Raw genomic sequence first — 19,008 nt, 5'->3', positions numbered from 1 at the left:
TGGAATGGGTATATCTGTCATATGCAGTGGCTCATCTTCGGGAATCATTAGATTTCCTGCGTTTAATTTCTTAAATAAAATTGTATTTCTGAAAACATCGCTAACTGAAAACGTCACTAATTCGTCCCTGGCACCCGATGTCAGCAAATGTAAAGCAGTAATTAGCATCTACTAAGGCCATTAAAACTATACTAAAATTGTGTTTATAATTATAAAATTCAGAGGCACTATTCATAGGAGACTAGATAACTATACGTTTCCTATCCAAGGCGCCTAAGCAGTGGGAAAAGTTCCATTTTTTATTAAACTCGAGAGCTATTGCTTTCCATTTTTGCGATGTTTTAGGCATCTAAAAAAAATTACATTAATAGTAAAACTTAAAAAAAAAACATATTAATTTTAAATATATATTTTTTTTCAGGAAATAGAGGCAATTGTTATTACTACTGAAAATGAAGAAAACTCAACGAATGATTATGAGGAAGCTGAATCTTCTAATGAACAAAGTCAAGTTCATTCAGAAACTCAAGAAAATGCCCCATTTTTTATTGATGAGAAGGAGCGTTTGCAGAAGGAAACCTTCAAGGAACCATTTAAAGGCAAAAATTCAAAGAAGAGGCCCTTGGATATAGTAGAGCAACGTATGGATGAGGCATACAAATTTATGAAAAATGTCAGTAATGCTAAGAAGTCAAAACCAAATCAGTGTCTGCTGTTTGGACAACTAGTAGCTGAGAAGTTGGATGGCTTCGATGAATTTACACGCGTCACTATCATGCATGATATTGACAATATTTTATTTCCGGCCAAAATTAACCAGTTACGTCAACAGTCATATTACATGATATCCCCTCCACAATCATCCCCTCTAAGTTATACTTCACAATCACCTTCACCAACCATCTATTCTCAGCCACTTCAGGATCAAATGCTTATGTCAGTGACCAGACCGAATTCTGGTTTACAGTTAACTTTATTCTCACAACCAACTTCACCAGCAATGATCTTATGATCCTCAGCCATCTTCACTAGGAGGAATACATACAGAAACCAAACAGTGTACCACACAATCAACAGGGTTGTTACCAGCTCCGACATAATCTTATCAGACTCAGTATGATAACGATAACCCTAATAATCTTACTTATTTGATTTAAATTGAAGATTTTCTCTGTCGTTTGACATTAAAGATTTAAATATTCATATAGTTTTTTTTTGTAACAAAATAGTTTATAATTATTACGAAAAAAAATTACTTAACTTTATCTCATCCTGTAGAACAGTTATCAAAGCATTATATACGTCAAATACGTACGTTGAAACTGTTTGTGCTGAGAACTTGAAGAGATAGGAAAGGCTTTTGAAACTTTATCCAGAAGCTAGAGCAACAGCAAATCTTTCTTGGATGGGGATTGCTTTTCTCATATTCGTATCTTTATCAGTGGACCAATTTTATTTAAAAAAAGTTGAAGTCATCTGCGGACATCCTACAAAAATTTTCAAACTGTCCAGAAGGTTCGCGGATTAAATCTTGCAACATGTCAGAAGCGTTGTATCTAAAAAAACACATAGTAGAGTTTCATTATTTTAAAGTATAAAGAAGTAAGTTATTTTTGTACCTGTTTTTACTTTTATTTAAAGACACCATCCACCATCGCCTCTTATTTTTTTGTTGTAATTTTAAATAAGCACCACTTATTACTACATACGCAGCACAAGCAACAACTTTGTCAGTATCACTTTCCATGATGACTGCAGACGAATTAAACCCGCTCGTTTTGTACTTTTAACTGAAAATTGACGAGTAACCTTGGCTCTGATATTTCTTCAATTACCAAGGCGTGTGAATTATAGTTACCTGCTTACTCGTATACTTGCCAAATATTCAATTATTTGCATATTCGTCAAGTATACGAGTCGTTTGAGCCCGGCTTAACCCATTAGAGCAATGCCTGCGCAATATTTTGCAGGTGGTATTTACTAGTGTTTGTGTTTACTTGTCCGGCGAAAATCACGTTGTTTCTTAAAAATTTTGACTAGAAAGACCTGCTATAGGCCCATAGGTCATATTTCCTTTAGTAGTAGAGGTAAGATGCTTTCTTTAGTGTGTTATACAACTAAAGAGATGTAGAAATATTGTAAAAATATTATGATATTTCTAGTTGAATTTTTGTAGCCGAAAACCTAACCTAAATCTCTGTGTCCTCAAATGAGGACACTGGGTTATTACATATTTTTTTAAATTATTTTCAGACTGGCAAGAAATGAATAGACATAGTTTTAAGAACTTAGACGATGCGGTGGAATATCTCTATTCTAACTAAATAGATGCTGATATTGCGCTATTACCTCCCGAGGTGGATGAATTGACGGACGTAGACGATATCGACGATGGTGACTTAGGGGCGGTTGATGTCCAGGCTATCCCAGGGGTTGTGGAGATACAGGTAAAAGAACAAAATGATTGGGAATCGGAAGATGATCTACCGCTGTCAAGTTTCATAAAAAGGAAAAAGGTCGCACGCAGCACTAAATCCTGGACACCAAAATGGACTAAGGAAGAACCCATGTATGAAAATATTGAAGAAGAAGGTTGTGCCAAAGCTTTCCACAAAATAAAAGAGGAATTATAGGAATTAACACCACTACAAATATTTGAGAAGTTTTTTGATGACGATCTTTATAATCTTCTTCAAACAGGGACTATGAGATACGCCCAACAGAAAAATAAACATGTTTTTTTTGTAACTTCGGAGGACCTCAACATTTTTATCGGGTTTTTGATTTTTTCTGGCTATCATGCCTTACCAAGTGAAAGAGGTTATTGGTCTGAAAGAGAAGATTTGGGTGTACCTCTAGTGAAAAATGCGTTTTCTAGAAATGCCTACAAAGAAATAAAATCTTGTTTTCACTTTGCTGACAAATCCTTTGCAAATGATAACAAAGACGACAAGTCATTTAAAATAGAGCCATTATTTGGGGCAATAAATACCAAATTTCAGCAATGCGGAGTTTTCCATACATTTTTATCGATTGATGGGATGATTGTAAAATATTTTGGACACCACGGCCTAATGGCAATTTATCAAAGAAAAGCCTATACGGTTTGGATACAAATTATGGGCGCTTTGTAGTGATAATGGGTATTGGTACAACTTTGCTTTGTACTGTGGCAAGGATAATAAATCAACAGCAGAGCCCAAGATTCCTCTAGGGACAAGAGTCGTAACAAGTATGCTGGAAACTGTAAAAAATCCTGAATGACACATTATTTTCTTTCACAACTTTTTTACAAGCTACAACCTCTTGTGTAGCCTAAAAGAAAAAGGCTTCCGAGCCACAGGAACCATTGGGGAAAATCGATCATCCAAGTGTCCCACCAAGTCATCCTCGAGAAGGTAAATCCCGCATATTTTGTTTGAAATGTAATGTCACTGTCACTTTGTGTACCTTATTGTTTTAACAATTTTCATAAAAAAAAATTATTTTTTTAATTCATGTTTCATAAACACCTCTGATTTTTTTTATTCTAGTTTTCAACTCCTCAATATTTGCCAGCTTGGTTACATAAACTTTGGATTTCAAATATCCCCGTAGGAAAAAACCCAGCGGAGTCAAATCGGGCGATCTTGGTGGCCATTCAAAAGGACCTCTCCTGCCAATCCATCTGCCTGAAAAAAAAGGATCCAGATAGTTTTGAACTTGCAAAATAAGGGGCACACCATCTTGCTGAAACCAGATGTTTCTATTCGGCATATCAGCTTCTATTGGATCAGGGAATAAAAAAGCTAGATTTAGAATTAGTTCTTCTTGTAAGAACTGGAAGTCATTTAAATTTTCTTCGAAGAAAATTAGACTTATAACTTGCTGACCTAGAATTCCTGCCAAAAAACTCGTCGTCTGAAATATATTTCCAGCAAGACGGCGCTCCTCTTTACTATATTCTTCCCATTCAGCAATGGCTAGACGTCGAGTTTCCAGAGAAATGAATAGGGCGAAGGGGGCCTATAGAATGGCCTGCTAGAGCTCCTGATATAACGCCGTTAGACTTTTTTCTATGGGGTCATTTAAAGTCTATTGTGTTTACTCCCCAACCTGAAAGTTTGGATGAACTTCGTCAACGCATCATCAACAGCTGCCATGATATCCCACAAAATGTTTTTGAAAATATCCGTCAGGAATTTGAACATCGCCTATATCATTGTTTGGCCAAAAACGGGCAACATTTTGAACACTTATTGAAATAAAAACTGATATTTTCATGTTTTTGTTTTCTATCTGAACAAATTAAGATAAACAAAGATTTTTCTAATTTTCTCGAAAACGAATCGACCGATTTAAAAAAATCAAACGTTAAAATAAAAGACTTTGAAAGAAATTTTAAACAAGCTATTACTCGATACCCCTTGCCATTTAAAATTTTTTAAGGTGATGCCCCTGGGGGCAGAGGGTGAAGTAATTTTAGGTTAGAAAGTTGTCCCACTTGACAAGCCTTTTGAGGTATTTCGGCATTTTTTTTAATCAGTGGTTTTCGATAAATCCGCGGTGGGAAGTTTTCAAATTAACACCCTGTATATATCGGGTGGTGCGTCGCCGAGCGGATCATAGGAAAATCCATGTAAATTTTAAGGGGGTCAATTATTGACTTCCCTGTACATTTTACAAAAAAAAATGTAAGATAACTTTTTGAAGAGACCAATCTGGCAAATCCTTGTACAAATCTTCAATTATTTAATTAAATGTAATTGCAAAATTAGCAAATTCGGTTCTTTGATAAGATTTATGTTTTATAATTAAGGTCATAATCACTGCTAAGATAAATATTAATTCTTTTAAATGCCGATCTAATTTTTTTATTAATCACTGCCGAGACAAGTTGTTGTACTTACTTATTTTAAAATTAAATTACATTTTAAAATTAGCTTTGTAATGATTGTCGGTATATAATTTAATTAATAAATAATCGATTTTAAAACAATACTTCCTCTAGACTCTTAATAAATTAGAATAAGAGAAAATTAAATAAAGAAATGTTTTAAAAAGAACGTATTTTATATCTTACCCACGAAGCGACTTAACAGATAAGCCACAGACCACAATAAACAGATTGAAATCAATTCCTTACAAATGCCATAGAAAACCAATCGAATGGTGTCAGATACAAAATGTATAGAAATGTTTTTTTCTTATTGGTTTTTAGAAGTGAGTATTATGCTATGTCCTATTAAGTAGAAGCTTTGATGCATGAAAAGAAATTATCATAGAGTAGGATTTTCAGGTTGTGATAGCATTGAGCATGGTGGAAACGATAAAGATTCTATGTATATTGGGTATAAGTGTAAGAAATTATATAGAATGTGAATAAATATTGTGAATTTAGATAAAATGTTTATCTCATGTCCAAATTGTTTGGCTTATTCTTAATTATTTTTTGTTACTTTTTGGTCAATTTTTATGTACGGTAGATTAACTGGTGCTATAAGAAGTACAGGCACTGGTCAAATATAATAATTTTAATAAATTAACGCTTTTTAATTTTTATTTGCTTTATTTTTATTATATATATATTACACTAAGATTTTGAAACAATTTCCAAAATAACCAATTTTACTATAAAATGTCTAAGATATTTTGCCTAATGGTGCCATGTTTTGTAGTGTTGAGGATGTACAGCATGTCCCTTCCTTTCAACATGAGCATTAAAGCCATTATGCTTGTCAGCTTCATATTTTACTATTCTGATAGTACCATCGGGATCATGGAGGGAGTATTCGCCTTTTACTTTGTCTCCATACCTCTCTTCTTTTTGCTCATGCACGTCGTGATGCTTGGGGTCATGCACATGGTATTTAAATTGGTAGTGGGGGTTAGTCTGAAAATGATATTGTTACTTTAAAACTTACTACTATTAACTATTAAAACTTACGTAGTAATCAATATCTTTATATTCATGATGGTGACCATCTTGTGCCATTACAACAGCACATACTACTGACAAAAGAACCATAAGCTGAAATAGAAATGATATAATAAATAATAATTTAAAAAAAAATTTTTATTTGTTAATGACTTCTCACAAAATTAAGTAATTAAAAGACCTAAAGAATTAAAACATATTTTACAAAAATTATAGTATTTAAATATTCGTTTTCAAATGACTCATTTATAATATCCAAAAATTTTCTACAAATTTTTTAATTAGATTTAAATAGTTAATAGATCTTATCTAGAATTTTTCAAAACAAGACTTATAAAATACAATACAACAGATGAGCATAACTCAAATGCATATTATGCACGTTTTTGCTGTTTTCGTTATTTTTTAATTTTAACTACATTATACAGCTTGGTAAACACAAATTTCTAATTATTAATTTGTTACTAATTACCTTCATCATACTTAAAAATATTTGCTTAACACAAATGAACTATTCTCAAACTAAGTGTGATATTGATTAAACCAACTTGTTGTCGGCTTTTATATTAGCGCAAACTTACTATCACTGCTTAACTTATAATATTTTGGAGTAGGCATATGAATATATATTTAATTTAATCTCATTAAGGCTGCCCATAATAATATGAAAAATCGAAATTATTTATGCCAACAAAGCTGCTTTACATTACAGGCGAAAGCACTGGTATTTGACACTAATATTACTTAAAAATATATGGTTTATTTATGCAATTTTATATATAATAAATTTATTAACTAATTGCTTTTTTGCATATTTTTAATAAAAACACTTATATAAATGATCCTAATATTATATCAACTCGTGAACGAAGCTTTTATCCTGCCAAAAGTGACAATGCAGGAAAAACTTAAAACAAGAAACCTATGTCCAAAATAAAGTACCTATGGCAGCGACCAATAATTATTTTAAAAACTTGTAAAAAACTTTTTGTCTTATTTAATTTAATAGAGAAGATATATCAATCAAATGACACATCTATAAAGGGTGCTGCTCTATTTATAGACTTAGAAAAGGCTTTCGATACTATGTGTCATGGAAAGCTTTTGCGATAGCTAAAAATATTTAATAATTAAATTAATAAAAAGCTATTTAGACCAGAGAACGTACGTTGAATAAAAAATGTTTAAACCTTGGGCTTCCAACAGTACTGTTATCGCTTCAATATTATTCATAATCTACATAAACGACCCACTAAAACTTGATCTAAAGGGCAAAATTTAGTAATTTGCAGATGATACTATTTACCACATAAAGAGTGATATATGAGAGGTGAAATAAAACAGAAACAATGACATAAAAATTATACACTGGTTAGACAAAAATCTATTAGCTATTAACACAGAAAAAACAGTGTATGTTTCATTCTCTATCTACGTTACCGGCTTCCCATCATATACCCAAATAACCATTAATCCTAAGTTTAAAAATGACCCAATCATAGTCAAAAGTGTATTAAGCATAATTAATCGTGTACAAAAATGCTAAGATCTATATCATATTCGTTTAAGTTAAATCACAACAATAGTAAACATTCATACAATAAAAATGGTGTAGTATGAATTCGTACAGTCCGTTTTATCATATGGCATTATTCGTTGGGGTGGGGCATATGGGAACATAATAAAATCCTTAAAATAGTACGTAAAAGAATCCTTAAAACCAGCTATAAATTGCCTATATAATATGGTACAGATAAACTACTTTACTATACTAAGATGTTACAATAATGATAACTATAAAAACACACTAATTTGCGTTACCAAAAATAAATTAACAATTCAAGCTACACATAATTTAATTAAACTGCTCCCCTAATAATATCTAAAACTAAAGGCCAACGATCATTTATATATACATAGACTCAAAATATTGAATAAACTACCACTACAGTTAAAACATACCACACGATAAACAATGTTTAGAAGAAATATAAACAAATAGATAATTGAAAGGCAAAATAATAGGCGAAGGGTCCTGTTTACTTCACAATCTTTATTTCAAAAATCCCGACCCGTCTCAGTTGTTAAACCATTGTGAGGAGAAAAATTATATTATCACAAAATGTCCATAAAGGGTTAAAAACAACGGCACACTCGTAACATTACAATACATTTATGTGTTGTACATACGTACACACATATATTACATTTCTAGAATAAAAAATTAAAAAAAGAAGGCGTCACCTAACCAAATTAATAAAGCATATCTTAGTACATAACTAGAAGAAACAATATATTCAAAAACACACCTAAAATAGTATCACTACACCCTCCAGAGGGTAGAAAGTCACGAAACATATTTTAAATTAGGCAGATTTATAATGGAATTTTTTAAACATTTAATGTTTTATATGAATTAAGAAGCTTATAAGTAAATCTTTCTTGCTCCTATGTGCACTAAGTTATTAAAATTATCAAATAAAAAAACCAATTAATACTGTCTTTGTATGTGAAAATTAATAGTTTTTGTAGAATTATATTATTGATTAAAAATTCTGTTCCTCGATCTACTTGTACAATAATATTCCTTACTTCCGAACAAGTGAGGAGTGTGGATATATCCACTTTTCACCAAAAATCGTTTTTTGACGGTTTTTGGTTTTTTGTTATCATTTCTATAGGTTCATATATTTGTTTGGAAGCAAAACCGAACACGTTAAGTAAACTTCGACATTTGGAGCAAAACCGGATATATCCACATTTTGATAACAAAAGCGGATATATTCAAATAAACAAGTTGTTCCTATTCTATTTTACTTTTTATTATTTATTCTAGTAGTTGTTGTTTGGACGTTGAGTTGTGATTCCACGCGCTTTTAACTCCTGTAAGACCAGTCAAATAAAAGTGTTCTTTTAGTATATAATATTATACCAAGACCCATGTAGGAAAAAATGTCTACAGCAACGTTTAAAGTTTATGTAAGGCAATGGATTGAACAAACAGATGCGGCTATATTTCATCGTTTGGTGAATAACTTGTAGCTTGTCCTTATTATTTTTGTAATAACAGAGCGATAACTTTTATTAAACATTTGATAATTCCCATGTTCTTCTTTTGTTGATTCCTATGTGCTACTGTGAGTATTTGAATTTAAATAGTGTTGTCTTTTCTTATTGTATGTGTTGTGCAAGATGTGGTTGTCCTTATTTTTAATGTTGTCTTAAAACCGGCAATAAGAATAATTGAATATGGACAGATACAAATAAATTATGAGTGATGTATTGAAATACCATTGATGGAATATTTTCTCGGACTTGACAAGAAAAACCCGATATTGACCTTTAAACCCAAATTGGACTATATATATCCCTAAAGAAAAAGTACCAACAAGCTTCTAAATAGAGCAGTTACAGTACTAATCGTTTATTTCTTCCTTGTACTTGTACGTAAGGTAGAATAAGTATTTTGTATTTAAATTTTGTAATTTTGAAAAAAAACGTATTATTATTATTATTATTATTATTATTATTATTATAGTGTTTTAAGTTTATAAGACATCTATTAACCGAAAATTTGGTAATTTTGCAATTAAATTTAATTGAATAATTCAAGATTCGCTTATTAAATTTTTTTGAAACTTTGCACGAGCGTTTGCCGGATTGGTCTCTTCAAAAAGGTATCTTACATTTTATCTGTAAAATGTACAGGGAAGCCAATAATTGACCCCCTTAAAATTTACATGGGATTTCTTATATTCCGCTCGGCGACGCACCACCCGGTATACAAACTTTTGTTGCTGATAATGACCAATTGTTAATTTTTTTTTTTAATTCTTTTTATATTAATAAATTGGTCAACTCCGCTTAATTAAAGCTATTTTCTTAAAATATTAATATTTTTAAATATAAATACATACTAGGGTGTTTTACGTGTTTCCTGAAAATTTTCTGAAAGCGGATATATCAGGTTATGCACGCGTCTCTATATGCACGTAACTCCTCAAGTGATTTACATGAGACAAAACATGCTTTTTATTACATGAAAAACCAACAGCGTACCCCTTTTTTCAAAAAAAAAATTTTTTTTCGAAGCCCGTAAAAACGGACATAGACAATATAAAAATTTTATTTGTATATAGAAAAAACGGCATGGATACTTAGAAACTGTGTATCAATTTTCAAAAAAAATCTGCAGGGTATCTAATTTATCGAAAAGAATATGTTTTTTTCATGCAACATTACCAGCCCGAAGTTTAAAATCTAAAACGTTAGGACATTATTCTTGAGAAGTTCTTTACTTCATTTCGTTCAGAAAATACGACCATGAATTGTGTCACAACTAAAAATACCCTGCATATATATTTTTTTAAATACTAAACTCTCTAGTGCTATTACAAGAAAATAAATTTAGGTTTCTAAACAAATATCTTCAACTTAAATAGCAATAAATTAAAAAATGTAGTTGCATAACTTAAGTGGATATGATTTACTTTTTATTATAATTTTAAAGTTCTTCAAACACTCTTATTTAAAAAACTCATAGCGGTCCGATCAAAGTATTATCCTTTTTGAAATAACCTTGTAAAAATCTAAGTAAATGAATTTTTAAAAAGTTGCATTAATATATATTTTTTTAAACTAATTTGATAGCTGAAAGCTGAAGTCTTATTTATATATGTCTTTTACATTCTATAATTCGGTCTTTGGGTTTAATTGAACCAAAATATGAATATACCAAAATAATTACTAACAGAAAAAAGAAGGCAACAAATAAGTTTTCTTAAAGACAACCTAAAGGTATAAAAATCAAGAACTTACGAATTAAAAAGTTTATATAATTTTAATTGATCTGATGAACTTTTTGCTATAAGTTTGATTTTTTTTTAAAATTATTGCTCATTTTGGACACTGAAATTTCTAAGATTATATTGCAACCCATTTCTCCTATGTGGATAGTAAGAAAAATTATGAGAACTTAAAAGCACCAAAAGAGTTACTTTATTTTTGACCATATATTCTTAATTATAATTGACTAAAATTTAACTAAAAAACTTTGTTTTAAAGTTTTTTTTTTTTTATTTAATATTCAAAATTTTCTAGAGAACTCTCTTATTATTAAAATATTAATTTTCAGTTTTGCCATAGAAATTTTAAACAATCTACGTCCTGAAAAAAACTGCCTTAAAATCTTAAAACTTAAAGCCAAATGAACTAACCGAAAAATTTTAACCACATATGCGCTGTTACGAAACAAGTTGATTTCTCAAAAAAAAAATGTAATAAAAGTCCTACAGAAATTAAGTTATAAACATGAGTTTCAATAAAAAATTGAAAAATAAATATCTGTATTTTGCGTTCATCGTCGTGATACTAGAATGCGCATTAATAATTTATTATAGCGAATGTTGTACCAAACAACTTTCGAAAACAAAATACCAGGAATTTTTTGCGTTTTCATACCGATAAGAACGTGTAAATAAGGTTTAATCTCTATCATGGGTGATCTGAATGAAGTACGGTCAATTTTTGTGAATTTATTTTGCTAGTTTAATTTTTAGTTATTTATTAATAAAAATGGCACATGTGTACACTAATGAGGAGTTAGTGGACATTGTTGTAGCGTACGGAGAAGCAAGGCAAAATTCGCTAGCGGCGTCTCGTTTGTATGCACACCGATTTCCGAATAAGCACATACCACATCACGAAACATTTACAATAGTTTAATTGTTTGACGTGCACGTGCGATTGAAGATTTGCACCCCAGACGTGGAGTAGATGGGGATCGGGTTCGCCCACAACGCGTTTTAAATGCCGAAGAAGAAATTTTGGATATTGTGGAAGAAAATCCAGGAATAAGCACAAGGAGGTTAGCCCAACAGGTCCCAGAAGTGTCACATGCAACAGCGTGGCGTATATTAGATGAGGCCCAACTGTACCTTTATCACGTCCAGAGAGTCCAGGCGTTGCTACCTACAGACTATCCCATAAGACTAACGTTTTGTGAGTAGAAATGCTCGAAATGCGCGTTTTACAGCTGATATTTTGGCCACCGATGAAGCTATTTTTACTCGTAATGGTATAACCAATCTTCATAATACACACGTTTGGTCCTTTGAGAATCCTTACGCAATGGTCCAGACAATTTCCAACATCGTTTGTCTTTAAACGTGTGGGAGGTATTGTCGATGAACGTCTAATTGGACCGTTCATATTACCAGATCGGATGGATGGTCACCAGTATTTGGAATTTCTTCGGAATGATTTGCCGGTCCTTCTTGTAAATGTGCCATTGGCGGTCCAAGCACGGATGTGGTTTATGCACGATGCAGCACCTCCGTATTTTCGTTTAGAAATTCATGATTTTTTAAATCATGTACACCAGATACGCTGGATCGGAAGAGGTGGACCAATTGCATGGCCTCCACGATCTCCCGACCTAAATCCTCTGGACTTCTTTTTATGGGGACACTTGAAAAACGAGGTATACCGTACTCCAGTTCAGAATATTGAAGAATTGCGTGACCGAATCACAGTGGCTGCCGATAATTTGACAGTTGAGGAACAGCAGGAAGAAGGTGTATTTGAATTAGTGCGTCAAAATTGGATTAAACATGCCCAAGCCTGCATTATAATCAATGGAAACAATTTTGAACAGCTTTTATAAGTAAGTGAACTGTTAAACTGTATTATTTTATTATCTCGATATCTGAAGGACTTTTATTAAATTTTTTTTGAGAAATCAACTTGTTTCGCAACAGCGCATATGTGGTTAAAATTTTTCAGATAAGTTGTGAAACACCCTGTAGACACTCTACTTTATATTTTTCCATTTTTTCTTCCTATTATAAGAAGAGGATTAACCTGTAAAATAATAACAATATAAAAACTGTAGTAATAAGTAAGTGTAAAATCCAAAACATTTACGACATTATTCTTGAGAACTTTTTTACTTCATTTCGTTCAGAAAATACGCCCATAAATTGTGTCACAACTAAAAAATACCCTGTATATATATTTTTTTTAATAATAAACCCTTTAGTACTATTACAAGAAGATAAATTAGTTAATATTATGGTTTCTAATTAAATCTCTTTACAATGTATTAGTTAAATTACAATAATTTAAAATATGTAAATACATAACTTAATTGGATATGATTTACTTTTTATTATAATTTTAATGTTCTTTAAACATTCTTATTTAAAAAACTCATAGCTGTCAAAGTGTTATCCTTTTTGGAGTAACTTTGTAAAAAGCTAAGTAAATGATTTTTTAAATTAATTTGATAGCTGAAAGCTGAAGTCTTATTTATATATGTCTTTTACATTCTATAATTAGGTCTTTGGGTTTAATTGAACTAAACTATGAATATATCAAAATTATTACTGAGCGAATACTGCCATAGAAATTTTCAACAATCTACCTGCATAAAACTGCCTTAAAATTTTAAAACTTAAAGCTAAATGAACTATAGAAGCTTTACATTATATTTTACTATTTTTTCTTCCTATTGCAAGAAGAGAATTAACCTGTAAAAAAATAACAATATAAAAACTGTAGTAATACTTCTTTATTTAGAACCTTAACTAATTTAGTGGGGATGACAACAAATTCATATAAAAAAAGCAAAACAGCCGTACAAAATAATAAGCTAAGCTAAAACAAATTAACAAATATAAATCGCTAAAACGCAATTAAAAATATTTAACAAATAATTCATCTAATCGTGATAAGTCTTGTAGTGTTGAGGGTGTTGTGCGTGCCCCTTTCTCTCTACTATAGCATTAAAACCGTTATGCTTATCGGCTTCATACTTCACCACTCTGATGGTACCATCGGGTTCATGAAGGGAATATTCACCTTTGACCTTGTCACCATACCTTTCTTCTTTTTGCTCGTGGACGTCATGGTGTTTTGGGTCATGTACAGCGTATTTAAATTCGTAGTGAGGATTTGTCTAGAATGAAAGAACAAACATAGCACATTGTCTATATTTATTTCATGGTAAATACTTACGTAATAGTCAATGTCTTTATATCCGTGTCCATAGTCTCCACCTCCACCGCCGCCACTTAAGCTAAGACCTATATGACCACCTCCGCCGAGTCCTCCAAGACCACCTCCAAGACCTCCCCCGAGTCCACCAAGACCACCTCCAAGACCTCCAGAGCTGAAGGAGATAGCGGCACTAGCACATGCCACCAGGGCAGAAATGACGACAAACTAAGGAGGAATATCCTAATTATTTATCTGTTTTATATTTATTTTGTAATAAGTTTATTTAAATATATTATGAGGATTTATTTATATCCTTTGGTTTAATTTTTTAATATCAAAATCACCCGAAATTTTTTACATGTTTATCAAATGTTACTTTGATCCTTTTTTTTTATTATCTTAGATTAATATACCTTATATAAATTTCAATATTTTTTATTTAAAAAAAACATAAAAAATATATTTTAGTAACAATAAAATATTAATTAGAAAATAATATAATGAAAGGGCCTAATTAAACTTCCGTCCTACTTACCTTCAACATATTAATATTTAAACTAATGCGTATGAGTGATTGTAAGTTCACGCAGTGTTACTGATACGTTTGCCTTAGATAACTCGGTCTTATATAACTCTACTAAAATAGGGTCATTTGTACACTAATTTGCAAAAAATGCCTAAATGTATTCATAATTATACGAAAGTCTGTAAACGGAAAATATGCTACTCTAAATACCCATTATGAGAAAAAAAATAAATGCAAAAAATCATCTGATTTTAATATTTAAATTTGATTTGAAAGTCGTCGTGATATTAAATTAGTTGAAAATTTGTAAATGTATGTATTTGTGCTTGTTTGTGTAAATGGTATTGGCTAATTATTTATTTTAAATGTCAATATGAAAAAAATAATACCTAATGTCTGGTTTGTGTGAAAAAATGACTAATATACATGCATCAAATTTAAAATACTAAAAAAATTATATAATTTCTTTTAATGTTGAAGAGATTCAAAATTCACTCATTAAGTTATTAAGTATAAAAAAAAAGATTTCATGCTAATTTTTTCTAAACTCTCCCTAGAATAATAAAAATTAGCGTAGCAAATATCCTTATAGAAATTTTCAAATATGAACATTCCTTTGATTCCTTTAATTATACCTTAAAAAATCTATACTAGATCAAAAGAATGTTTTTTCAATGGGCAACCAAAAAATAAATAGAGAATTTTATGTTTTTAAGGATATTATAGAAAATGTATAGGTTATTCCGAATTGTGACCATTGGAATTCCGGAAACTGAAAATGATATAAAGTTGGTTAAATTGAGGCAAAATTGCGAAAATTTAAAGCCTATTAAAATGTCTAAAACTAGATGATTTAAAAATGGTGTGGTTATGTTTCATATTCTTGTGACCATAATTAACTTTGTTTCATTATTGGCGCCATATTAAGATTTAGGACTTGCATTTTTATAGCTTATTTTAAAAGCATTTTTTATTCCCTTTAAAATAATGTATTTCATAGGGAAACCTATGAGATACAGATAACGTTTGACTTATTAGGAAGCATCATCAGAAACTTTTTCTTAATACGCGCCTGATTTTTTTTAAATTGTAAATTATTTACTAAATGTTTATCTTCTTGGTCGTTATTTAGAAATACTTATAAACGCTAAAATAATATAAGAGTGGCAATTTTGTAAAATTTTACAATGCTGTAAAAGGCAACTTTTTTTTAAATTTAGCCGCCCTTGTATTTCGTATAATTTTGAAAATAGCAATAGTTACATATCGCAAATAGAACACCTGGCATATTGCAGTTAAGGATAGTATTAGGGATAGTATTTAGGACAGTATTAAGGACACCCTGTACACAAAACATTTGGACAAACAATAGAGATTTTTTTACGTTTATTATTAATAAGAAGTAAATAGATTGAATTTAATATTTTGAAGATATTTGTACGAAATTAAATATAATAGGTATTAATTAAAAACAGACGATTTTTGCATAAGGGAACAAGTCCATATTTGGACGAAATTAAACTAACATACAGATATTGTAGAATTAATGTCAACGGATCACCTAGTCTATAAAGGAAACTTCTCCTGCTCGCGATAGGAAAAATATCATAGGATGAAATTTTGATTAACTGTATAAAGGGAATTTTTCCGAAACTTGTTACTTTTATACAGTAATTCTCGTGGCGCTAGCATCGCTATGAATGGTAAAGGGGTTTCCGTCGATCTCTCATTCTCTCATCCATTTTTGGGTTTGATGTTTATTGATTTAGTTGACGGCACATGTGCGTGAGTGTGTGCTCTATTAACAGTTGCCATTTTGTAAATATAAACAAAAAATATTTTATTTAACTTTATTTATTAGCACAATGTCTAATACCTATGGGGGAAGTAGTGAATTACAACCGAAACGAAAAAAGGGGGTACGAAACTGTGAAAAATACAAAAATAATATACGAATAAAATCCCGATTACTTGGTAAAAGTTATGTTAGTCAAAAAGGCGTTACAAAACCAGCTCGATAGACAGGACCAGATTGCAGGTACGTAGCTACGCTTTACTTGGCACTACATACATATATACATATTTATATACCGGGTGGCGCATCGAAAACGAAACAGAGCCAATTACGGGCAGTCCATTGACTTTTAAAAAAAACGCTCGGACCCGTCGATTTTATTTTCGAGGGGGACACTTAATAATCACAAAATCACTTTCCCACCTACAATCCTCTAAGCGGGGGTGGCACTATTTCTAAAATCTTAAATGGGAAGGGGGGTCGAGTGATACCTCACTGGAAACGCCTTTTAATTCTCTTTACAAGGGTACTGGTTTGGCGCAATTTAAGTAAGTACTTTTTAAAATTTTCGCATTTAATCCTTAAAAGGTAATTTTTAATATTTTTACTTTATCATAGACTACTAAAGGTTCTTTTAAGAAAAACAATGCCAAGAAGCAGGACAAAACCATCAAGTATTATGAAATTATGAGAAAAAAAATGAGATAGCTCTATCATATTACAGAATATTTTGACCTTAAGTCTAGATATTTAAAAAATTATCGCAAAAATACATTTAAAAAGAATTTGCTTTAGTTCACTATCGCAATCACAAACCACGTTGGTATTAATATTAATTTATTTACCACAGGTAATAAATATCATTAGAATAATACGGATGAACTAGAGAACGGGTCAGCCAAAAAATTTTACAAATATTTGTAAAATTGTTGACCAAAACTAAAAATTAAATTATTCTCAATTTCGCAGGACTTTGTTTTTTTTAGGTAATACCTATTTTTAAAAATAAAAATGATGCATACAACGGCAGAAAGAGTTGAAATAATTGAATTATTTTTCGGAAATAATCAATGTGCTAATAGAACGGCCGAATTATTTAATGAGCGACATGAAAACAGCAAGGTGCAGCGAAAGTATGTATTGGGGCTTGTTTCCAAATTTCGAGAAACTGGATCAGTGGCGAATCGCAAACGCAATATTGAAAATCCTGTAAGGAATGCAGGTATGGAAGTGGCTGTACTAGGGCATATTAATGTAGATCCTACATTAAGTACCTGTCAATTGGAAACTGTCACAGGTATTAGTCGACGTATTAGCCAAAAAACTCTAAAAGCTCATAAGTTTCATCCAAACAAAATACATCTTGTGCAAGAGCTGAATGAAGATGATTTCGATCGGCGATCACAATTTAGTGAAATTATGAGTGAACGAATTATTAATGACCCAAATTTTGTGTTTAATACGTATTTCTCTGATGAAAGCTCTTTTTTCTTGAATGGCTTGGTCAATCGTCATAACTGCCGATATTGGTCTGACAATAATCCTAGAGTGTATCGTGAGGTACACACCCAATACCTACACAAAAGTTAAATGTCTGGGCTGGTATCTTTGGTGATAATTTAGTTGGTGCATTTTTTTACCTGGAAATCTGACAGGTGAAAAGTACTTAGAGCTATTACAACAGACCATTGATCCAGCATTGACAGCTATCATTGAAACTCAAAATGACAGATTCGATGAGAATAGATTAATGTTTTAGCAGGATGGTGCCCCACCACATTATATGTTATTCGTGCGAGAATATTTGGATCGGACGGTTCCAGGACGATGGATTGGAAGAAGAGGTGCTATTGAATGGCCTTCACGATCGCCGGATTTATCACCTCTAGACTTTTTTCTTTGGGGTCACTTAAAAAGCAAAGTTTATGAGACTGAACCCACTTCGTTAGAAGATTTACAAGGCAGAATTGTAAATGAGTTTCTTCAAATCACGCCTGAAGTATTGCAGAACGTGCGACAACGCTTTAAGCAAAATCTTGTTTATTGTATGGAGAATGGAGGTGGCCATTTTGAACATTTATTATAAGCTAACACTTAAGCAAATTCTTTTTAAATCTATTTTTGCGATAATTTTTTGAATGACTAGACTTAAAGTCAATATATTCTGTAATATGATAGAGCTATCTCATTTTTTGTCTCATAATTTAATAATACTTGATGGTTTTGTCCTACTACCTGGCATTGTTTTTCTTAAAAGTACCTTTAGTAGTCTATGATAAAGTAAAAATATTGAAAATTACCTTTTAAGGTTTAAATGCGAACATTTTTAAAAGTACTTACTTAAATTGCGTCAAACCAAGTAGCCTTGTAAAGAGAATTGAAAGACCTTTCCAATGAGGTATCACTCGAGCCCCCTTCCCATTTAAGATTTTACGGGTAGTGCCACCCCCGCTTATGGGGTTGTAAATGGGAAAGTGATTTTGTGATTATTAAGTGTTACCTTCGAAAATAAAATCGACGGGTCCGAGCGTTCTTCTAAAAAGTTAATTGACTGCCCGTAATTGGCTCTGTTTCGTTTTCGATGCACCACCCGGTATATACAGGGTGGCCATTTGAAGACGAAATTTTTGTTATCGTTTTTGTAATGTATTTTTTTTAATTTATTTTTAAGTTATTTATATAGGTAATATAAAAGTAAAAATACATATCTTTTTACATAGATTTCAATGACGCAAATATTTAACGTAATATTTCTATATTTTAATAATATTA

General features: G+C 31.2%; 2 protein-coding genes across 2 annotated transcripts; both read right to left on the bottom strand.

Moving 5' to 3' along the window:
• Positions 1 to 5,528: 5,528 nt before the first annotated feature.
• On the bottom strand, positions 5,529 to 6,491 carry LOC126735911 (adult-specific cuticular protein ACP-20-like). The gene is made up of 3 exons (XM_050440035.1): positions 6,390 to 6,491; positions 5,927 to 6,010; positions 5,529 to 5,872 (listed from the first exon to the last, which is right to left on the bottom strand). The coding sequence occupies exons 1-3, from the start codon at positions 6,396 to 6,398 to the stop codon at positions 5,636 to 5,638; spliced, it is 330 nt and encodes a 109-aa protein (XP_050295992.1). The 5' UTR covers positions 6,399 to 6,491; the 3' UTR covers positions 5,529 to 5,635.
• Positions 6,492 to 13,469: 6,978 nt separating this feature from the next.
• On the bottom strand, positions 13,470 to 14,615 carry LOC126735892 (adult-specific cuticular protein ACP-20-like). The gene is made up of 3 exons (XM_050439999.1): positions 14,451 to 14,615; positions 13,934 to 14,140; positions 13,470 to 13,874 (listed from the first exon to the last, which is right to left on the bottom strand). The coding sequence occupies exons 1-3, from the start codon at positions 14,457 to 14,459 to the stop codon at positions 13,638 to 13,640; spliced, it is 453 nt and encodes a 150-aa protein (XP_050295956.1). The 5' UTR covers positions 14,460 to 14,615; the 3' UTR covers positions 13,470 to 13,637.
• Between the last annotated feature and the right edge of the window lie 4,393 nt (positions 14,616 to 19,008).

This window comes from Anthonomus grandis, chromosome 1 (assembly GCF_022605725.1).
Source record: "Anthonomus grandis grandis chromosome 1, icAntGran1.3, whole genome shotgun sequence".
In the NCBI taxonomy this organism is placed as follows: Eukaryota; Metazoa; Arthropoda; class Insecta; order Coleoptera; family Curculionidae; genus Anthonomus; species Anthonomus grandis.
Note: the sequence above shows the minus strand (reverse complement) of the source record. Positions and strands in the feature narration are given on the sequence as shown.

Coding starts and splice junctions, on each gene's coding strand:
- LOC126735892 (XM_050439999.1), bottom strand. Junction 13,875..13,933: donor ATAAAGACATTGACTATTAC/GTAAGTATTTAC, acceptor CTTTCATTCTAG/ACAAATCCTCACTACGAATT.
- LOC126735911 (XM_050440035.1), bottom strand. Junction 5,873..5,926: donor ATAAAGATATTGATTACTAC/GTAAGTTTTAAT, acceptor TATCATTTTCAG/ACTAACCCCCACTACCAATT.